Here is a 19,156-nt window from a genome sequence, read left to right as displayed (position 1 = left end):
TTGGCCCACAGATGCCCCCAAGGCAGTCTCCCTTTGGTCCATACCTCCAGGGCAGCTCTTGACTCTTTCCCAAGAACTGGTGTCTGCGGAAAGCAGGATTTTGGCCGAATGGGCCACTTAATGAACATTGCGCAGTGACATCAGTCATTTGGGAAAAATTATTTTGGAGGAAGTATAGAAAACCAGGAAGGGACCAAGTGTGTGGAGGGAATTACTGACTCCAAGAATCCAAACAACCCATTTCTATGTTGTTTGCTCATTTGCGTGTGTGTCAGAAATGTGCAGTAGGAGGAACTGAAGGGGGGGGTTGAGTTGGGTGGGCTTTGGCTAAACCTTGATTTTCAGCTTTACATCCTGTGTCTCTGGATACTTGAAGAACAAACTTTTACAATGAACTGACTGGTCTTTTCCTTAGGTCCCGAAGAGCCTAGTCCCGAAGAGCCTATCAGTGTGTTGGGATGTTTTCTTCCAGAAGATAACACTCCAAAGTCACCCCTTGCACCACTTTATGGGATTTTCTAGTTAACCCCTGAAAAGACCATGGTGGCAACTTTAGCCTCTTCTAAATACTTGGTTCTTGTACAAAACTCAGAGATTATTTCCAAGTGAAGTTCTGGCCACAGTTGAATATGAAACCTTTACAAGTAGGTCCCTGAACATAATAGAATCTCCCCCTCCCCACCCCACCCTGCCTGCATGTTTAGGACTAAATGAAGAGAAATTGGAGTGGTTCCAGAGGATAGGAATGAAAATGATTAAAGGACTGATGATGAAAGGTTCAAGGAATTGGGATTACTTAGCCCGAAGAAGAGAAATTTGAGGGGTGATTTAATGGCAGTCTTCTGTACAGTGTGTGTGGAGGGTTATTACCATTATGGTAGCCAGCTGTTCCCCAGCTGGGCTGAAGGTCGAAAAGGAAGACAGAACTAGAATTTCATTCTAGTTTCATTGACTAGCGGTATCAATGGTTCCAAAGTAGCTCAAGGGATGGAATACCATTGTGGGAGACCATGAAAGATTGGCATTTGGAACTTAAAATGTATAGTTTTTGCTAAATCAGGTACCAACTTAAATACTAGTATCATACCAGAGAAGGAGAAATTATGGAATACAAAGTCAAAATTGGGAGAGTGTTGGCTCTGGGGAGGCACACAGGGATTCAAACCCTTCGGCACAGGGACAGCTTGGTTTGGGGAGCCCCGTTTGAGAGCCAGCGAGCTGTGGAGACGGGAAGGACGTGCGCACTCACAGGGAGCATCCAAGCTGAGGGCCGAGAGTCCTCAAGGATCGTGAAATGGACAGGAAGGTAGAGAACACCACTCCTGTCCGAGCTCGGTGTGCCCTGATTTATGTCTGCTCCTGAGAAAGGAGGAGGAGGAGAACTAAGCCATGGAAGGGCTTGTGAGGGCCCGCACGTCTAAGAAGACAGGCAGGTCCTTCTTTCTGACAGGGGTGGGCCTGTCTCGGGGCTGCGCAGCAGAGCCCCTCCACATGGGCTGCCGGGGCACCACCAGTCCTGCCCGTGGCCTGTGGATTTAAGGTCACTGTTACTCAACTTTAGACTATTGGGAACGTCATTTAATTAAAATGACACTTCTTTTTAAAAGGTTTTATTACAAAGCGTCTTAAAAAATGCTCAGCACATTAACTCAAACTGGAATGACAAATGTTAGATGACAGTTTTGGGCAAAGGCTGTGCCTTGCTATTTTAAAAAAAAATGGGTACATCAATGCTCATTTTAACAACTGACATAAAATCCCACTAATCGGCTAATAAAAACAGATACAAATACAGAACATTTAAAGTAATAACAATTCAAGTGCTGGGCTTTTTACAATAAGGGGCTAAGAAGGAAAGAAATGAAAATTCACTGCAAACCAGTCTGCGGAAAGTATCTGTTAAGGTTTACCATTAAAAAAAAAAATCAGAAGAAAAAGTGAAATAGGATTGCCACTGCTACCAACTGAGTGGACTTGTTTGTTTTATTTCTTTAGCTCTGTGGAACAAGTGACAGGATGAGAGGCCACTATCTGCTTCAGATTATTCACAGAGAAGCCACTTAGCAGACAAGATAGCTCTCAGAAATAGAGGGCTTCTTTTATTTCCATTTCATTTCAAACTTTTTCAGATCTTTGAATTTTATTTCAAAGCTCATAGCTAGCAAAATATACAAGAAAATTAATACTAAAAAGTGTAAATTAAAACAAAAATTCAAGTTTAAAATAAAAAGAAGCAGACATAAGATTGATCCTTTTTGCACTGTTAAATAAAAGCTTTAGGAGAAAGGTAGAGAGAGAGAAATGAAGACAGAAACAAGGAGGGAACTCGTCCACAAATTCCTGCACTGGGATGCTGATGGATGTGCTGGTCGCTGGCTCCAGTTGCTCGCGGCAGACAAAAGCAGCCAAGTTACTGTCCTTGCCAAAAGGTTGCAGGTATGGATGGATGCACGATGCTCTGGGCACAGGAGAGCTGCTTAGCTGACCTAGGGGCTGCTAGCTAGCATTCTCATGTGCTTTGTAATTTTCTTTTTAAAAAACTTTATTTTTTTTTTAATGTGTCATTTTGGAATTTGGCTCTTGCAGTAGACAAAAGGGGGGGGGGTTGGCAGTGATTGTCTTTATGGATCAGCGTCTCTAGCAGGGACCTCAGGGTGAAGTTGGTGTCACTTCTCCTTTGGGGTCAACCGCTGAAGCCGGGGAGAAGGCCTGGGTTTTCAACAAGCTTCCATCTCCAGAAGAGGTCCCGGGGTTGCTGCCTTAGCTTTGCACGTTGGGAATGAGTTTCGTTTTCCACCTCAGAAAGGAACAAACGAAATACTATTAATATGAATTTGCCACAGGCCTTTGAAAGATTTTAACCTCTATCAACCCAGCACATGTCTTTCAATCTCTGCTTATAATTAATCCACTTTGATTTGGTGATAGGTAAAATGGCTCACCCTCTGGTCATCAGAAATCCTCTGAATACATTATATGGTAGGTAAAATTCTATTGAAATGTTTACTTTAGTCTTTTCTATGTGTATACATATGTAAAGGGTTATGATATAAAAGGTATTTAATACTTTGGGTCATGGTAAAAAAAGACATGTTTGAAAAATACCAGTAGGAAATGGTCAAATGTCAACTGGAAAGGCAGGTGCTGCCCAAATAGGAAACGATTTCTGTCATTCTGAAGAGTTTGGTCTTAGTCCACTGTGGGGAGCTGTTGTATGATTTCGCACGGGACTACAACCTTCACTTCTGCAGGTGGGAAGGGCAGCGACCGTTCATATACTCATGTTCTGTACGCTTTCTGTTTTTATTTAGAGCTTACACTGTCAGGATCTTTCCCCTGCATGACAACTAGGATCTCCAATGTTAGCCTTATAAAGTGTACTCATTAAGTATATTTAAGTAAATTTTGCAAGATGCCGGTGATGACAATGGATTTCAAAAAGAGAAAATCCCCAAATCCCCCAGGCTTTAATGATCTGAAAATTTTAAACTTGATTAAAAATAAAACATAACATTGTAACAAGAGACAAAAGCAAACAAAAGGAAAAGCATTCCAAAATTCCCGTCTTCTCTCGGGAGAGCATCTGCCTCCCCTGCTCTGAACTTGGAGTGGCTGTTTTCCCTTTTGCAGCAAAGTGTGAGAGAAAGCATGGATCTCTCCTCAGCTTCGGCCGAGTGGATTCCAGTTCTGCGCTCCTGGTGTCCTTGTAATGAGCAGAATCTCCTTTAAAAAATTAATTCTAATAGTGGATTCCTTAATGCTTTTTATTTCACCGAGTGGAAAGAGGAGAAATAAAAGGAAACTTGGAAATAGTTTAATAGTAGTATGGCATTTCATGGGACAGCAAGTGGCAGTCTATAAAGTGCTTTTCACTGAGCGGTCTGTGAAATGGGGGTTGTGACCCTACCTACCACATGGGCCGTTGAGCATCTCAGCTAATAGATTTCAGGTGCTTAGGTAGAGCATGACATTATTATTATCACTGCAATTACTACCAATGCTGTCCCTAAAAATTATTGATCTCAACTGTGAAGAAACTATATCTGGGTAGCTATAGGAAAAAACAAGCGAAAAAACACAGGAGGCAATCAGCCACACAATGTTTCTCAATGGAGAGGGCTTCAATGACAAATTCAATTTCTAGTCTCCTGAAAAATTAACCTTTCCTCACCCTGCAGACAAACACACCCTACGCAACAGTGTTTCAACTGAAGAGGGGTGCTACTCCAAGACGGGAGGACCACGGAGCTAAGCAGAATCCTACCTCTTCAAGGAGAAACAGGGCCCAAGCAGGGAGGCCGGAAAAGGTGGTGCGAGCATCCCACAGATTCCTATTTACATTGCACTTTTTTTGTCATAGATTTTCAAAGGTTAGGTCCAGGCAGCTCTTCCTGGGAAGGTTTTCCTCTCCATCTTACATGGAAATATTCAGCTTCCTGATGAGGACAGAATGGGAAGCCCTGGGCCAGTTGTTCCCAGCAGCCCCAGACAAGAGCTAGGTTTCTGAATGGGCTGGCCATGAGCAGCCAGGAAGGTCTGCTTGCTGAAGGAGACATGCTGCCTTCCTGGGGCCTCATCCCCACCATCTGGCCACTGGCTGAAATCATGATGTCAGGATACTTTCTATGGACCTGTGTGGCCCCCATTCTCAAGCAGGGCCCGACACCTTCCTGGCTACCCACCCTGCATCTCCGACTCACTCGGAGTCTTTCTTTGCCCTCTTTGCCTTACCCAAAGGCTCCTTCTCCTTCCTTGAGCTGAGCGTAAATAATTGTGAAATTACTGTAACAAACTGACAAACCAACCTGGCTGACCATTAATCACATGGACAAAACGCACCTTCCCTGGAAAGAATCCCAGCATGTAATAAAGCTAATTCTTTCTACAGCCTCGCGTTTTCCCACCCTTTGTTTCCTATTTCCACTGCCCCCTTACAAATCCTCCCGCAAAGTTGGCTTCAGAGATCTTCTGTAAAACTCCCTACCAAAAAGCAACTTATCCCCCTGCCCAGAGGATGCTCTTATGAGTGTCACACTTGTTTAAATAAATCAGCAGAGAAAATGCTTCACTCGCACAAAAAGGCAGTTTGTCCTTGGCCGCTCCTGTAAAATAAGGGCTCTTGGGAGTAAATCACCCCCACCCTCACACGGGAGAGATGGGTGCCTGTGTTAGTTAGATTCAGCTGTCAACTTGGCCAGGTGAGCATACCTAGTTCTGTCGCTGTGGACACAAGCCAATGGTACATGAGCCTCATCTATTGCTAATTACATCTGCAGTTGGCTAGGAGGCGTGTCTGCTGCAATGAGTGACATTTGACTTAATTGGCTGGTGCTTAAATGAGAGAACGCAATGTAGCACAGCCTAAACAGCTCGGCATTCCTCATCTCAGCACTTGCAGCTCAGCCCAGGCCTTTGGAGATGCAGAAAGAAGTCACCCCAGGGAAAGTTGTTGGAACCCAGGGGCCTGGAGAGAAGACTCGCAGAGACCATCTTGTGCCTTCCACGTAAGAAAGAACCTCAGTGGAAAGTTAGCTGCCTTTCCTCTGAAGAACCAACAAAATAAATCCCCTTTTATTAAAAGCCAATCCGTCTCTGGTGTGTTGCATTTGGGCAGCTAGCAAACTAGAACAGTGCCGTACGTGCTGCTTTACGTAGACATAAAACAGGTTAAATCAGGATTCTTTTCAAGAAACCACAAGCACGAGGCTTCAGAGACTGGAGACTTGCCACATCTAAGGCCTGGCTGGGGGGCTGGGGCTGCAGGTCTGCCCGGCCAGGCGAGCCCCGGCAAAACCCGATCCACCAGGGAAGTCGGCGGCGCAACCAAAGGCGCCAGTCAGCGCGCCCGGGCTGCGGTCTCGGCTTCAAAGGCAGCGCGGCGAGTCCGGTCTTCCGCATGGCAAAGCCTGGGAGCCGCCGGCCCGGCCGCCTGCAGCGTTACCTCGAGGGCGCGCACCGCCCTCCCTCCCCGCACCGCCCCCAATCCCACTGGAACTCATGAAGCAAACTTCAATCTTGACAAAAACATCCCACTGCCCGAACGGAGCCAGGAAGCTAAATGGGCAGGTCACGTCCTGAGAGCAGGGGCGGGGAAGGGAAATCTAAGGACTTCAAGGGCAGACCTGTTACTAGGAGAACACAGCACAGACCCTGAGGCATTAGGGCTTTCCAGGCGGGCCTCGAAAGATGCGGAGAAAAGGAAGGGAGGAAATTCCGCCTGCGTAAAATTGCATCAAAAGCTGAGCACATATCCTTTGGGGTCCCACAGCTTGGTGGCCCTGCCCCAGGGCAGCCCTCGGGCAGGAGCCAAGGGAGCACCCCATTAGTGAGCCCCCCCAACGCAGGGCAGCCGGCTCTGCAAGTGACCCTGGATACTCTCTCTCCTCAAGTACCCAGGCCAAGCACAGGACAGACAAACTGGTCTTTGGAGACTCCCCTTGGTGTCGTGTAACATCATGTCTGTTCCAAACTGGTGAGGAACCAAAAAAAAGTGAGTGGGAACAAAAGTCCCCACCCCACCCCCAAATGCTCCTAACATAGCACAAGAACCTTAAAACGTATTTTAGTAACGGCATGAAATTTCAGGAGCAAATATTAGAGATTAGTTTTCTAAGAGGTGAAAAGAGATGTAGATTTTAATTGCAAAAATTTCCTCACAGCACACCTCATGCCAACTGCCTTGGGGAAAACTGACAAAAGCCTGTTATTTTAGGGCGTGAACTTTTTCTGTTGCACAATGTCATGTGCACTGAGGAAGAGAAGCCCAGAATTCTAGCAGAGAAAGCAGGCAAGCGTGACAGAGCCAGTCTGGCCCTGCCATTTCGGAGGAGGGACTGAGTTGGATGGTTGTAAGGTGGTCCCAGGTGACCCCCAGAGAGTGGGGGGAACCCGGCCTCCTGTTTCCCTGCGTTGTCACAGCCTCCTTTACTTTGGGGTGGCCTTGTCTGTAAGAAGCTGATGCGCGGGAGAGAGGCACTGATGTGCCAGGCATGGGGATATGTACTTTACACATGTGATTTCACGTCAGCATCACGACAGCTCTGTATATCTCCCCCCATCGACAGAAAGAGGAAACAGAAGCTGTGTGAAGTAAAAAACTTGCCAAAGGTCTCCCAACCAACCCGTGAGAGAATCAGCTTTGAAGCCTTAAACACACTGCTCTCCCCATGATGTTTGGAGACTATCAAATTCCCATTCGTTCTCTCTTCTTCCGTCCTTCCTACCTTCTATCCATCTGTCCATCCCTCTCTCAACGTTAGTCACCACCAGCTGCAGCCCTCTGGAGGTGGCCCAGATCAAGAACCTCGCGCCCCGCCCCCCCCAAGACACTGTGCACAAGTGGCTCTGTCTGAAAGCAGGATAATAAGGAGGAGGAAAAGTATAAGAAATTCACGTTGAAAATTAATTCTGAGATTGATAATGCAACTTACAAAAGCCAGCTTTTACTGCTTGGCAGTAAACATTACCCGGTTGTTTGAGAAAAAGGAAAAGTGGTAACGCAGAGATGGCAAGGTCGGCACCGAGCCTGGTTTATGCAGCTGACTTCGCTGGCAGTCTGGACAGGGGAGGCCACAGAGTCCCTGAGCCATAAAGAAAGCTCTGAAGCAAAAAGGAGATCCCAGAACCCGGAGACAGGTTTCCCTGCAGTTATTCAAGGTGAATTATGATCAGTTAAACCAGACGTTGCCAACGTCTAAAAGACTCTGAGGCAAGCCTGTGTCTATGAATAAATTATTCCCAGAGAATTTTTGCTTTTCATCTGTAGCTGTTGGTTTCTCTTTCTGCAAGGCCCCTTGTGCCTCCTTTGTGGGGATGTCCATCAGGCATACGGGTGGGGAGGGCCTCCCTGGGCAGGACATACCCGTGAGGGCCTTGCTACTGCTGGAAAAATCCAAGAGGTGTTCTCGAGGAAAGCACTGTACAGTCAGAAAACCTCAAAACTCCATTTTAGTTCTGTAATGAAGAAGACAATGACCAACCAGATGGACCCATCTCATCCACCCACCTCCAACTTCTTTATCCAATCTACTTTTCTCTCAACCTAATATAAATTCTCCTACAATAAAGATGTCAACGCCACCTTCGAAAAATCACGTGACAGGACCAGCTCACACTTTTATCTTTTTTTTTTCAAACTAAGTATTTGCACTTGTTTTGTCTGTGTGGTATGTATGTGTGTGTGTAAGTGTATGTGGTGGGGTGTGGAAAGTGTGTGAGTCTGTGTATGCATGTCTCTATGCGGTGTGAGTGTGTGTTTCTCTGTGGCGTGTGTGTCGGTGGTAGCAGCAGCAGTGACTTATAGGTTGAGAGTTCGGGTGGGAAGCACTGGGCTGAATCTGAACTCTGGCTCCCTCAGTTATTGCCAGGGTTATCTTAGGCAATTTACTTGAAATTACCAAACCCCATTTTCCTCTTCTGTAAAATGGAGACAATAAACTGCTACACCGCATAGGTGAGAGATGAAAGGAGATGTGTGTGTGTGGCAGGCTTGGCACAGGGCCAATACTGGAAACAAATACGTGTTAAGTTATCGTTGTGGATCAAGATTCAGAGTTAAAGACAAAGAGATCCAGAAGAATAGTCCCACGGCCCTGGTGAAGTTACTGCTGATTTCTCATTCCTCAAATGGGAATGCAATGTGCCCCCGCAGAGGGCTGCACAGAAGGGGACGAGGTGACACAGGAGAGGCATCGATTACAGCACCCAAGAATGTAACAGCTTCACATGACATGCTTGGGCTAGCAGGCAAGATTCATGCTATTACAGAAATTCGGGTGTAAAAAAAGTTAGACCAATAGAGTACTCAAAAACACTAAAACACTTCTTATGAAACAGAATCTCTTCAAAAACACAGCCCTAGCCGAGCAAAGTAATGCCAAGAGGGCAGCACTAAATTTGTTATAATCATGGAGAAACTACATAAAAATTAAGAAAATTTCAGGCTAGATTTGATTAAACACTTAAGCAAAAATAAGTGAGGAAGTGTTTATTTAACTGATATGCTTTCATTTTCTTCCCTCATTCTGTCAGAAAGAACAGAGTTATTTTGCTAAAGCTCATGCTGGATCTCAATTACCTGGCAGCTTCAATGATAAAGAATGCAGCTGAAAGAAAAAGTTAAAAAGCCCTCCTACCATAAAAATAATGTCAAGATATTCATGCCCCAAATTAACACATTTTACTTCACATTCAAAACACCTCCTTGAGCCCAACTCAGATCCCATTTATGTTCAATTTATGTATTATTCAAATATGCTTGTATTCCTGGTTTCCAAATCCACACAGCAGAACAGAAAAACCATAATACTATAAGGGAGTAATATGTCATCTTTACTATACAAAAAACTTATAAAAAATATTTTGGGGTCGTTTTGAATATTGGTGAACATCACCATATTCTTTGTTAGCATATACTAGAGGGTATGTTATATGCACTATAGAATAATGCAATGAGGTTTTGAGAAATATTTAATTTCACTGGACTGTTGAAGAAGATAGAGTTGCACCCAAAAGAGCTAAATTATAATTTTTATGCTTTGATACTTAAAGAGATAAGCCTGGGAAACTCCATTTCCAGAAGGACCCATTTCCTCACAATTTCAGATGAGCTCAGAGAAAAAAAACATACCATGAAACAAAATAATTCTTTTTTTTTTTATTCTATAAACTATTTTAGTGTATTGGTCATAACTCTATTTCATGGACTTTCGGTAACAATACTAAATGTTAAGAGAACTCCCTCTTGTATTATTTTTTAATGGCACCTGATTAACCTTGATAGCAGAGAGTCCATTTCCCTGCTTCTGCTTCCCTAGGCAACTTAAGTACAATTCTAGTTCTTTTAATCATTTGAGGAGAGAAAAGGGGATTGATGGCAAGGATATTGCAACTTAAAGATTTTAAGTTTCCAACAAACATATGTTCCTCTCCCAAATTCTTCGTTGACATACAGTTGTCTATCTAAAACTGCCCTGTCAAATGAACAGCCCCCAACCATCCAGTGTAGTGAGCTGGTTTGCTGCCCACCTCCCCTTTTGACTATCCCAACTCCAACACACCCAAGGCTACAGCTGGGGGCTGACAGCCATCATGTACAATGTGACCTTTTCCTCTGGCCACAGGAGATTATGGATTGGAACAGATGTTTCACCCAAGGCGGACCAAATAGATTTTGTTTGAATCACTGGAATTTGCAGGAACCATCCTCTCTTTAGAAGACCAGTACCAAAAGCTTGGGTACTCTGGATGTGCAGATCAAATAAATGGAGGAAATGTAAAAGCAGAGGAGAGAAGGAAGCTGTTTTCAGGAGAGGGAGGATGTAAGAAATGGGAAAAGCATTTAGATAACTTCCCAGAGCCCTGTTTCAGTTTTCTCTTTGGCTGAAATGCAGTATCGCCCATTGCATTCCACAAGACGCTACTGTATCCTTAAAATAATTTCCCTTATTCTCCTAAAGTTAGCATGGGTTATTTCTGTTCATCCGATAAAAAGACTCTCGATATAAGAGTGTACATAAACCATCCTGGAGAAATGGAGAAAACTTGAGAACCTGTATACACATGCTTTAGTCAAACACATTTGTGCCATCATGCAGTCATCTCTATTTAAGACAATGTGGCCAAACCTGACCTCAGTCAGATGTCTGAGTTTTCCTCACTAGGGAATCCCGAGTAAGGAACTGTCATTGTCCTGGCAGTTTTCTACTAATGTATGACAAGCTTAGCAAGGGATAGGCCATCACCTCAGGCTGGACTGCTCCTGAGTGAAGTCCCAGGTGTGAGCCCCACTGGGCCATGGAGGCCTCTGTTTCCCAGGAAGCGTAAACTGGGGATCCCAGACAAAACAAATGGCATGCAGGGGCTGCTTCCCTCGGAATCTCACCGCAGTGGGAAAGCAGCAGACCAGTCACAGGGGGGACTGGGTCTTCACTCAAGGACCAGCATAGGCCAAGCAAAGCGCGGGTATGTTCCCAGGAGATGTGGTCTTGACCCTGTGCATGCTGCACAGCCACGTACTGCTGTGCCTGCCCTGGATTCTCCCTAATCTGACAGCCTGCCACCTCCTGCCTTGAGGCTCCCTTCCCAAGAGTTCCTGACCCTCATGTGTCTTCTGTTTGTTTAGCAATCATTACAGGTCAGGCGCTTCCACATGTCCAAGCATGGCACAGAAAATGAAGAATGGAAAACAAGACGTCTTTCTTTTCAGTTCCTAATTGTCAAAGCCTTAATTTTACATTGAGGTTTTGAACAAGCCTTAAGGTATCTCTTGCTGCCTCCGATTTCCTTTTTTTTTCCTTTTTTAATTTTTAAAGAGTTTGGCTTTGTTTTTTAACTAGATATGCCAACCAAGAAGCAAATCCCCAGAGGCTTACTGAATGTGGGTGGTTGTATTTGGATTTGCAGAACAGAATTCAAAGCAAAGATTAGGCAAAAGTGAGGGCGAGCTTCTGAAATTATGTGAAATAGATGTTTTTCTCAGTGAGGCCACTGAAAATATTTGGAATGTTCCCTTACTGTAAGAGGATAGGGCTAAATCCGGGCACTCAGGCAAGGCTTCTGGAAACCCGCAGGGCCATGGTCTTCTCTGCATCTTGAATATGTCTCTATTCCCACCCTGCACCTGGGCAGCTCTGCAGAAAGCCTCCAAAGGACCGAGGGGGCCAAGTTCCCAGACCTTAACCACCTCATTAGGCTCTAAATCACCATCATCAAGAACTAGCAAGACAATTTTTTTAAAGATCTAAATCCAGGCACGAAACAATGATCACTTTCTGTACTCTACTAGCAATTACTTCTCCCTACACACACCTCTGGGCCCTAGGAAAATAAAGGCTAGTGCTTTTATTTAGTAAAAAACAATTCCTGATTCATTTATTTTAGCAAGTCTACAAGACAAAGATTATGCCAAAGGCAAAAACAGTGTGTGTGTGTGTGTGTGTACGTCTGCATGATACACCTGGGTACGTCTGTACGTGAGTGCCTGGGGGTGTATCTGTGTGTGCCTGTGTGGGTTTAACACAAAGAGGTTTGTAAAGTAACAGGGCCTGTTTCTACTTTTAGGCTAGCTCGTAGTTCCTTGACATTATACAATCAATGGGAATACATTGAAAGACCTAAAATTATCTTTTTAAATAATCTCAAGATGGTGGGCTTTTTGTCTTTCTTTTACTAAAGCAAATATGAATTTTGAAAAACAAACTTATAAAGGTGTATCTTTTAAATTATTAACTTGTGATAATTCTCTCCAGTTTGAAAAATTCTATTTTTTTTTGGTTTTTTAGTTTTTCATGAATCTTGATTTAGTCATGAAGAAAGAAAAGGGAAGCTCAGTATTGGATGATAATCTCTGACTTCTGAAAAACTTTTGAGATGTTACATATTTGCAAACAACTATGAACCAAAGCATTGGAAACTCACAGCAATTCAATCACTGTTCTATCAACCTAGAATTCCTTTGCTAACCTGGTTGCTCAAGTGCCATCTATTCCAGTAAGCTTACCTTGATCGTCCGCTGAGTTACATTCTTGTTCTCTCTATTTTTACACAATTGCCCTTTATGCATCTGCTTCACCGCATTATATCTTATAATTATGTGTATATAATTTCATATTTATATATAATATTTTATTTTAATTACAATTTTAATAATTTATAATAATTCCACTGTATGTTAGTATCTTCTTAAACTGTGAGCTTTCCCAAGAAGGGACCACCTCTATTTTGGCAAGTACCCCGCCCCCCCGCCCCCACCCCCCAACCCCCACCTACTAGTTTATGACTTGTAGGAGTAGTCCTGAATGGATGTTCGCAGAGTTTATAAAGAGAAGCTTGGTGTTTATGATAACAGCCTTCCAGCTGGACACGGGGAATGCATGCCATCTCGTTCCCAAGGCCCAGGGTTCTCTGTACTGTCACCTGTTATTAGCTCGTCAAGAAGCTAAGGATGACTTTGCCTTTTTCTCAAAACACCCCACAGCCCGTAGCTCCAATCTAAGGGATGACTTTAACGGATCCCATTTCCAATTATCCTGAAAGCTGGTGCACAGTGTTGAGTCTAGGTTAACGCTAATTTGTTTCGACCTGATTTTACTAGCATGAGTATTCTTGTAATGCACAGAGTAGAAATACATGGGGCAACAGGACATAGCTGGGTGTATGAGGAACTGCTTAAAGGGCCAATTTCTACACTGGGCCATAGGAGCCAACTATAGTGGCATTTCCCACACACACACAAAATGAAAGCATTCGATGAAAGCCATTATGTTTTTGGGCGGGGGGCATGGGAGGTACTTGGTCTGGGAACCCATTTATCTTTGATGGAGCAGAAATATAAGTTTTTAAGAGAGCTTTTTTAGTTCACTGAGAAAGATCTTTTCCTTATTAGTGGGGAATTTCCCTTCGAGTTCACTGTTTTGCTAGTTCCGAGTAATGGGAGATTTCTAGTATTGGAGCTTCATACAGAGTGGTCTGAGCTCCAAAGTCTTTCTAATTTAATAAGAATTTTCTTTAAGGACACAACAGTGGTATTAAGTTTCACTGGGTACATAAGAAGAACAAACCCTCTCAAAAAATTTCTCCATATTGGAGTCGTGAGCTCATCCTTGCCTGGGCATGATGTTATATGAGTTTTACCCTTATAAAGAAAGGATCAAGAGGGAAAGTTCCAGCTAATATTCTACAAACTTCCTTTAAAAGGAGTACAGGAACACGACTAAAAAACAGCTGCATGAGATTTTATACCCCACTATTTGTAGGACTGGTTCTAACCAAATAATTTTATTTATTCTGGTTAATGGCTCTTCCTCAGCTCGTTTCTGTGACATCCGCACACATGATCATAGCCCAGGAAGTAATGAACCACATTATCCCATCGGTGGAGGGAAAATCAAGCCCCCAAGCTAGCAGCAATACTGGGAAAAGAAGGGGGAGAGGAAGGAATTGGAAGCACCACCGTACTGTGTACAAAATCACACAGATGCTTTAACAGTTACACAAAACAACTCAGACATGAATGATAACCACTGATTAGTAAATACAAAGGAACTTCTAGGAGATCCAAGTCCCTTTCATAGCACAGGGAAGCAGTGCAGACCGGGAAAGAAAAGCCCACCAGGAATCTGGATGGGGATGGATGGGCAGACAGGGACCTGAGAGGCTATGGGTGCCCTGCCCCTTCTCTTCACTCAGGGGGAGCTAGAGGTGCAGAGACCCCAAAGCTGATCCAGGGCTAATGTGAGAGTCCAGGCAGCCTGCTTCTTTGAGCTCTTTCCACGACATGAGGCTCTATCTCTCTGGTCCATTTTTCAGGGATAACAATGATTACTACTGAGGGACCACTATTCTGAGGCCCTCTCTTGTCCATTCAACCTCAAGTAGACCCCAAGATACTCCCTGTTTCATTGTTATTACAGCACACATATTTTCTTGTTTATTTTTTATCAACTACCCTCATAGCAACATAAGCACTATTAGAAAGGGACCTCCTTTGCCTCATTCAACACTGTATTTCCAGATCTAAGAACTCTATTTGGCATATATTAGGTATTGAACAAGTGCTGAACGTGGACTAAACAAGTCAACACCTACCCATAGAGAAAAGTTCCCTAAAGCAAAAAAAAAAAAAAAAGGTGAGAGAGTATCACAATATGAGTATCATCATCCTTGATTTACTGATGCAAATCTGAGCTTTCTGCTCCATAATTCACATCGAATGGCTGCCAGCTCTGCCCTCCAAAGCTGGAGAGAGTGGAGGGCGGACACTGACTTCAAAGGCTACACTGGGGATCTGGGGATGGGCGAGCACAGTAACACTAGAGACCCTGATTAAGTGAAGCCCAACCAACTGTAGCCACATCCAGCCGGGTGGCTTGGTGAAGAGTTGTTTTTGTTTCGTTTTGCTTTTCTGGCCTGGGGTAGGGGGCAGCTTAACCATTAGAAAAAATAAATAAGGTACAAGAAAGCAATCTGATAGCTGCAACTTATAAAAAAAAAAAAAGGCCAATATGCTAGGATAAGAATAGACTCAGCCGAATATTCTATCACTAAAATACTGTGTAAGGTTAAGATCTGGGCCCCATAAGATCCTCACTCATTAAGGACACGAAATCAAACATCAAATTCCAAAGTACAGCAATTAGTTTTCAAATGATTTTTTTTCTAAATGATTTTTAATCAGGGTAGTTAATGCTGCAGATTTCGGTACAAACAGACAATGGGGTAAATCGATGACCTTCGGCCTTTAGCACACTGAACTTCTTCGGGCTTTCTGTGTAGAGCGTGGGAGGGACTTGGTGCTGTCCCTTGCTCCTCACAAGCAAGCCCAGTGGCCAACTCAGACAATGACTTTAATTAACAGGCATTAAGTTGAATTAAATGTGGGTATTGTCTTCGGTGATGTTATTTTTCTGATACTGTTTGATGAGCTGCATGAAGGGATGGTCCTCCATTCACTTGGAGAAAAGCTTGCTACTCAGGTTTAGTTTGGAGGGGTTTTGATAGCCTAAACCTTCACATGGGATTTCTGATAAACCTGGGTTAAGTAAATATCAGGAAAGTTCCACAGAGGAGGATGCAATTGGGTCAGGTCTCGATGAGGGTTGGAGTGAAGAAGGAAATAGCATGTTGAACCCCCAATGTGTGCCAAGGGCTGGGTATATATTATACACATATAACCATAGGTGGTGGGTGTTATTGCCATGGTACAGATGAGGAAAGTGAAGATTAAAAAGCTGAAGTGGATTGCCCAGGCAAACACCTGATTTAAAATTCAGATCTATTTGGTTCCAAAATCTTTGTTGGCATTTCTGGGAGAGTGCATTGAAATTTCAGCAGCAAAATTAAGAACTAAAAGATAAGGTGGAGGTCATCTGGTTCAAATGATCTGCAGGCTAATACCCTTCTCCAAGGAAACACTCTTTGGGTAGAAGAAATGGTTCCTCCAAGCACAGGAACAGCATGTGCAAAGACCCTGACCTAATCATTTTGTTTGGTCTGAGCATAGAATTACTAAGGGCTGGGCTGGAGGTGAGAAGAGGCAGAGAGCAAAGGTGGAGCCACAAGGCAGAGCTACGCTGAGAAGTTTGTATTTTATCCTCTAGGCAATGGAAAACACTAGCTGTTTTTAAGTTGGGAAAGTGACACAATCAATTCGTATTTTAGAAAATCCCTCTGGGAGCAAAGTGGAGGATGAACTGGCAGAAAGTGAGTCTGCCGGCAGGCCCTTACAGCAGTCCAGATGCAAAGTCTGAGCACCTGAACTATGGCTGTGGAAGCGGGAGGGACGGTGGAGGGAGAGACTCAAGAGAGACCCAAAAGGCAGAAGTGCCAGTACCTGGTGACTGACTGGATCTGGAGAGAGTAGAAGAATTAAAGACAGCTCTTTTAGGAAGAATTGTGATGGGGGAAGATGTGGACACCCTGTGAAATCAAAGTTTAGCAAATACTTAATTCCCTGGCTGGTAGTCATGTAGTGGTCAGTGGTTCCCTGAGCTAATAGTCATGTAGTCAAAAGTGAAGGAATTATAGTAGAAAGAAATGGAAAACCTTTCTTATTTCTACGTGAGATCTAGCAATGGTTACCAGTAAAGAAGGTAATTGACTTGATAGCAGAAATACAGTTAATCAAGTGCCCATTCCGTATTTTGAAATAATAGAAAAACAGAAAGCACATCTATCTTTTTCAATAGGAACAAGTCTATTACCTTTTATGTGTTGTCACATACCATCTCTCAATTGAGAAAAAGTCTTGACAGAGCAAACAATGAGTCCCGAGCTAAAATAGTGCCCCGCAACCTCCCCCTGGGTTTGCTGAGTAAGATGGCATTTTGCTTGATGCTTTTTTCTTTTTAAGCTGACAGATTTGACACTTGTAAGGAATGGTTGAGAAGAAAGATTTAGGGGAAAAGGACTGGAGAAAGAGTAAAGGGACAAGGTTGGGGGGCAGACGAAGGGACAAAAAAGGAATAAGAGATAAATAAAAGCACGCTCTATTGCAAACACATAGCCGGTATAAAAACCATCAGATTTTCAAAAGCACAAATTTGGTTTTGTGGACTTTCCCTCTTTAAAGGGCAATGCTGAATGGAATCAACGTGAGCAAGAAGATTCACAAGCAAGTGTCTCTTTTTATAACTAACATCAGCAGTAGGACCAGAGAGTCAATCTTACCATGTTTCAGATGTAGGCAGCTGTCATTCTTGGACCTGTACCTGCAGAAAATTGTGTCTTTAACAAATTTTTATTGAAGAGGATTTTGTACATTCCAAATATGTAGTAGCTACAACATCATGAGGACTCGTTTGCTTTACTTTTTTGGTTCTTATACCAGCCATTTCTTTTTAAAGGAAAATAAATAGGACCTCACTGATGCTTTGAATTAATGTACAAGAAAGATAAACCCTATCACTACGCTTTATATTAAAAAAAAAACAAAGCCCCAGAAAAGATTCAAGCATATTGTACAACTATCATAGAAATCATAATTTTTAAGGAATTATGCAAAGGGAAATAAAGCAGAAGGATTAAAGTAAAGAGAACATAGAAAACAGAAGTGAAAAAGAAAAATCAACTACAGTTAACAATGAGGATTTCAAGTGGCAGGTTTCAGAGAGGAGCTTTTAGAAGTACCTTTGCATAGTCACATTTAAGAGAAAGGTCTCTATATTATTTTAAAAGAATTTCAGGAAGAAAAAGCAGAGTTAAAGAATCACAAGATTCCAGTGACAGGATAAAGCAGCATGTAGAATGATGGAGACCACTTTAAAATGGTATTTATCAGGGGCAGGCCACGGTGGCTCAGCAGGCAAGAATGCTTGCCTGCCATACCAGAGGACCCGGGTTCGATTCCCGGTACCTGCTCATGCTAAAAAAAAAAAAAAATTGCAAAATGGTATTTATCAGAAGCATGAAGATTGGCTGGAAATTCACAGGGCGCCTACCTGATGTGGATTCCTGCAATTTTTCTCTCTTCCTCTTCTTCTTCTTACCCTGGAAGAAGACAGCAGCATGTCAGGTCAGAGAGTGCATCCTGAGCGCGTGGAAGAATGTGATATGAAAGTGTGGGCAGGCGGTCAACGAGATAAAAATGGCTCATTATCTCTCTCTCTCTCTCTCTTTCCTTGCCATCTCTATCTAGAAACCCAGGGTCACCGAGTGAGAGAAAGAGAGAAAATAAATTCTTTTCCCATTGTGAGCTTTGTCCCTATAGCTCCATGTTTAATATCACCAGCACGGAAAGACACGTCCTAGGATGATGCTGTCCTAGGGCTGCAGCCAGACGCGTCTACGAGGAAAGCCTGTTTCATGGGGTATTCCTGTCGTTATCCACCAGACTCAAAACCCACACTTAACACAGGGTGAATTCGCCATGTTCACAGTAACAACGGTGTTTCCTGAAGACCCGAGGACCACGGCAGAGCAAGACAAACCAAGAACAGAGGCAGGAGGGTAAGACAGAACTTGAGAACACAAGATAATTTCAAAGGCTTATTTCCATATGCAAAAAGACCCTGTTTGCATATATAAAATTATTATCTTATTAAAATGATAAACTGCGCTTTATCATTTTGAAAACTCAGGATACAGCTTATGCATATCATTATGGGTCTCTCCAGTAAGAAGACATGCTGAAAGTTTTGTGCACACCAGTGTAAATTAGCTAAAACAACAGTATGTTTTGGACAAAGTTAAAATTAGTATTAGATTAAGGATGAAAACTTGAGAGTTTTTAAATTTCAAGGTGAAAGCTTGTGTGTTTTACACAGCATTTTTAATGTTCACAGCCTTTTCTCATCAAAGTGCCAGACACTGTTTTGTGCTTTTGATGGATTTTAATTTATATACATTATTTTTATTCTTAGTTTTACTTTGGAATGTTCATTAATGTACACTGTATTTATTTTTATACTTTAATTTTCATTAGTTTTGCTTCTAGGCAAAAGGCAAAATAAACTTTTCATTTTAAAGGAAAAAAAAAAAAGACCCTGTTTGCTAAGACAGACACAATAACACGGATACATATACAATTTTAAATACATGTCACGATCATCTATAGCAAATTTAAAATTTAAAGTTTTTCATCATAACTAGTTTCCCCTCAAACATTAACTTCAATAGGGCATAGCCAGGTCCGTCTCTATGAACAGTAAATGGCCAACCT

The 19,156-nt window shown here is 43.0% G+C and overlaps 1 protein-coding gene across 6 annotated transcripts in view; it reads right to left on the bottom strand.

Annotated features, from left to right (window-relative positions):
- Positions 1-1,594: 1,594 nt before the first annotated feature.
- LEF1 (lymphoid enhancer binding factor 1) overlaps positions 1,595-19,156 on the bottom strand; it is a 132,516-nt gene continuing 114,954 nt past the window's right edge. For 3 of the 6 annotated variants that reach the window (XM_077142594.1, XM_077142591.1, XM_077142596.1), the window contains 3 exons: positions 17,937-17,985; positions 17,167-17,207; positions 1,595-2,797 (listed from right to left, as the gene is read on the bottom strand). In XM_077142594.1, coding sequence (XP_076998709.1) covers positions 17,173-17,207; positions 17,937-17,985 — 84 coding nt within the window. In that variant the 3' untranslated portion in view covers positions 1,595-2,797; positions 17,167-17,172. The remainder of the gene's footprint in view (positions 2,798-17,166; positions 17,208-17,936; positions 17,986-19,156) is intronic. The other 3 variants (XM_077142593.1, XM_077142590.1, XM_077142592.1) reach the window with 2 other exon arrangements.

Source organism: Tamandua tetradactyla, chromosome 24, assembly GCF_023851605.1.
Source record: "Tamandua tetradactyla isolate mTamTet1 chromosome 24, mTamTet1.pri, whole genome shotgun sequence".
Classification (NCBI taxonomy): domain Eukaryota; kingdom Metazoa; phylum Chordata; class Mammalia; order Pilosa; family Myrmecophagidae; genus Tamandua; species Tamandua tetradactyla.
Note: the sequence above shows the minus strand (reverse complement) of the source record. Positions and strands in the feature narration are given on the sequence as shown.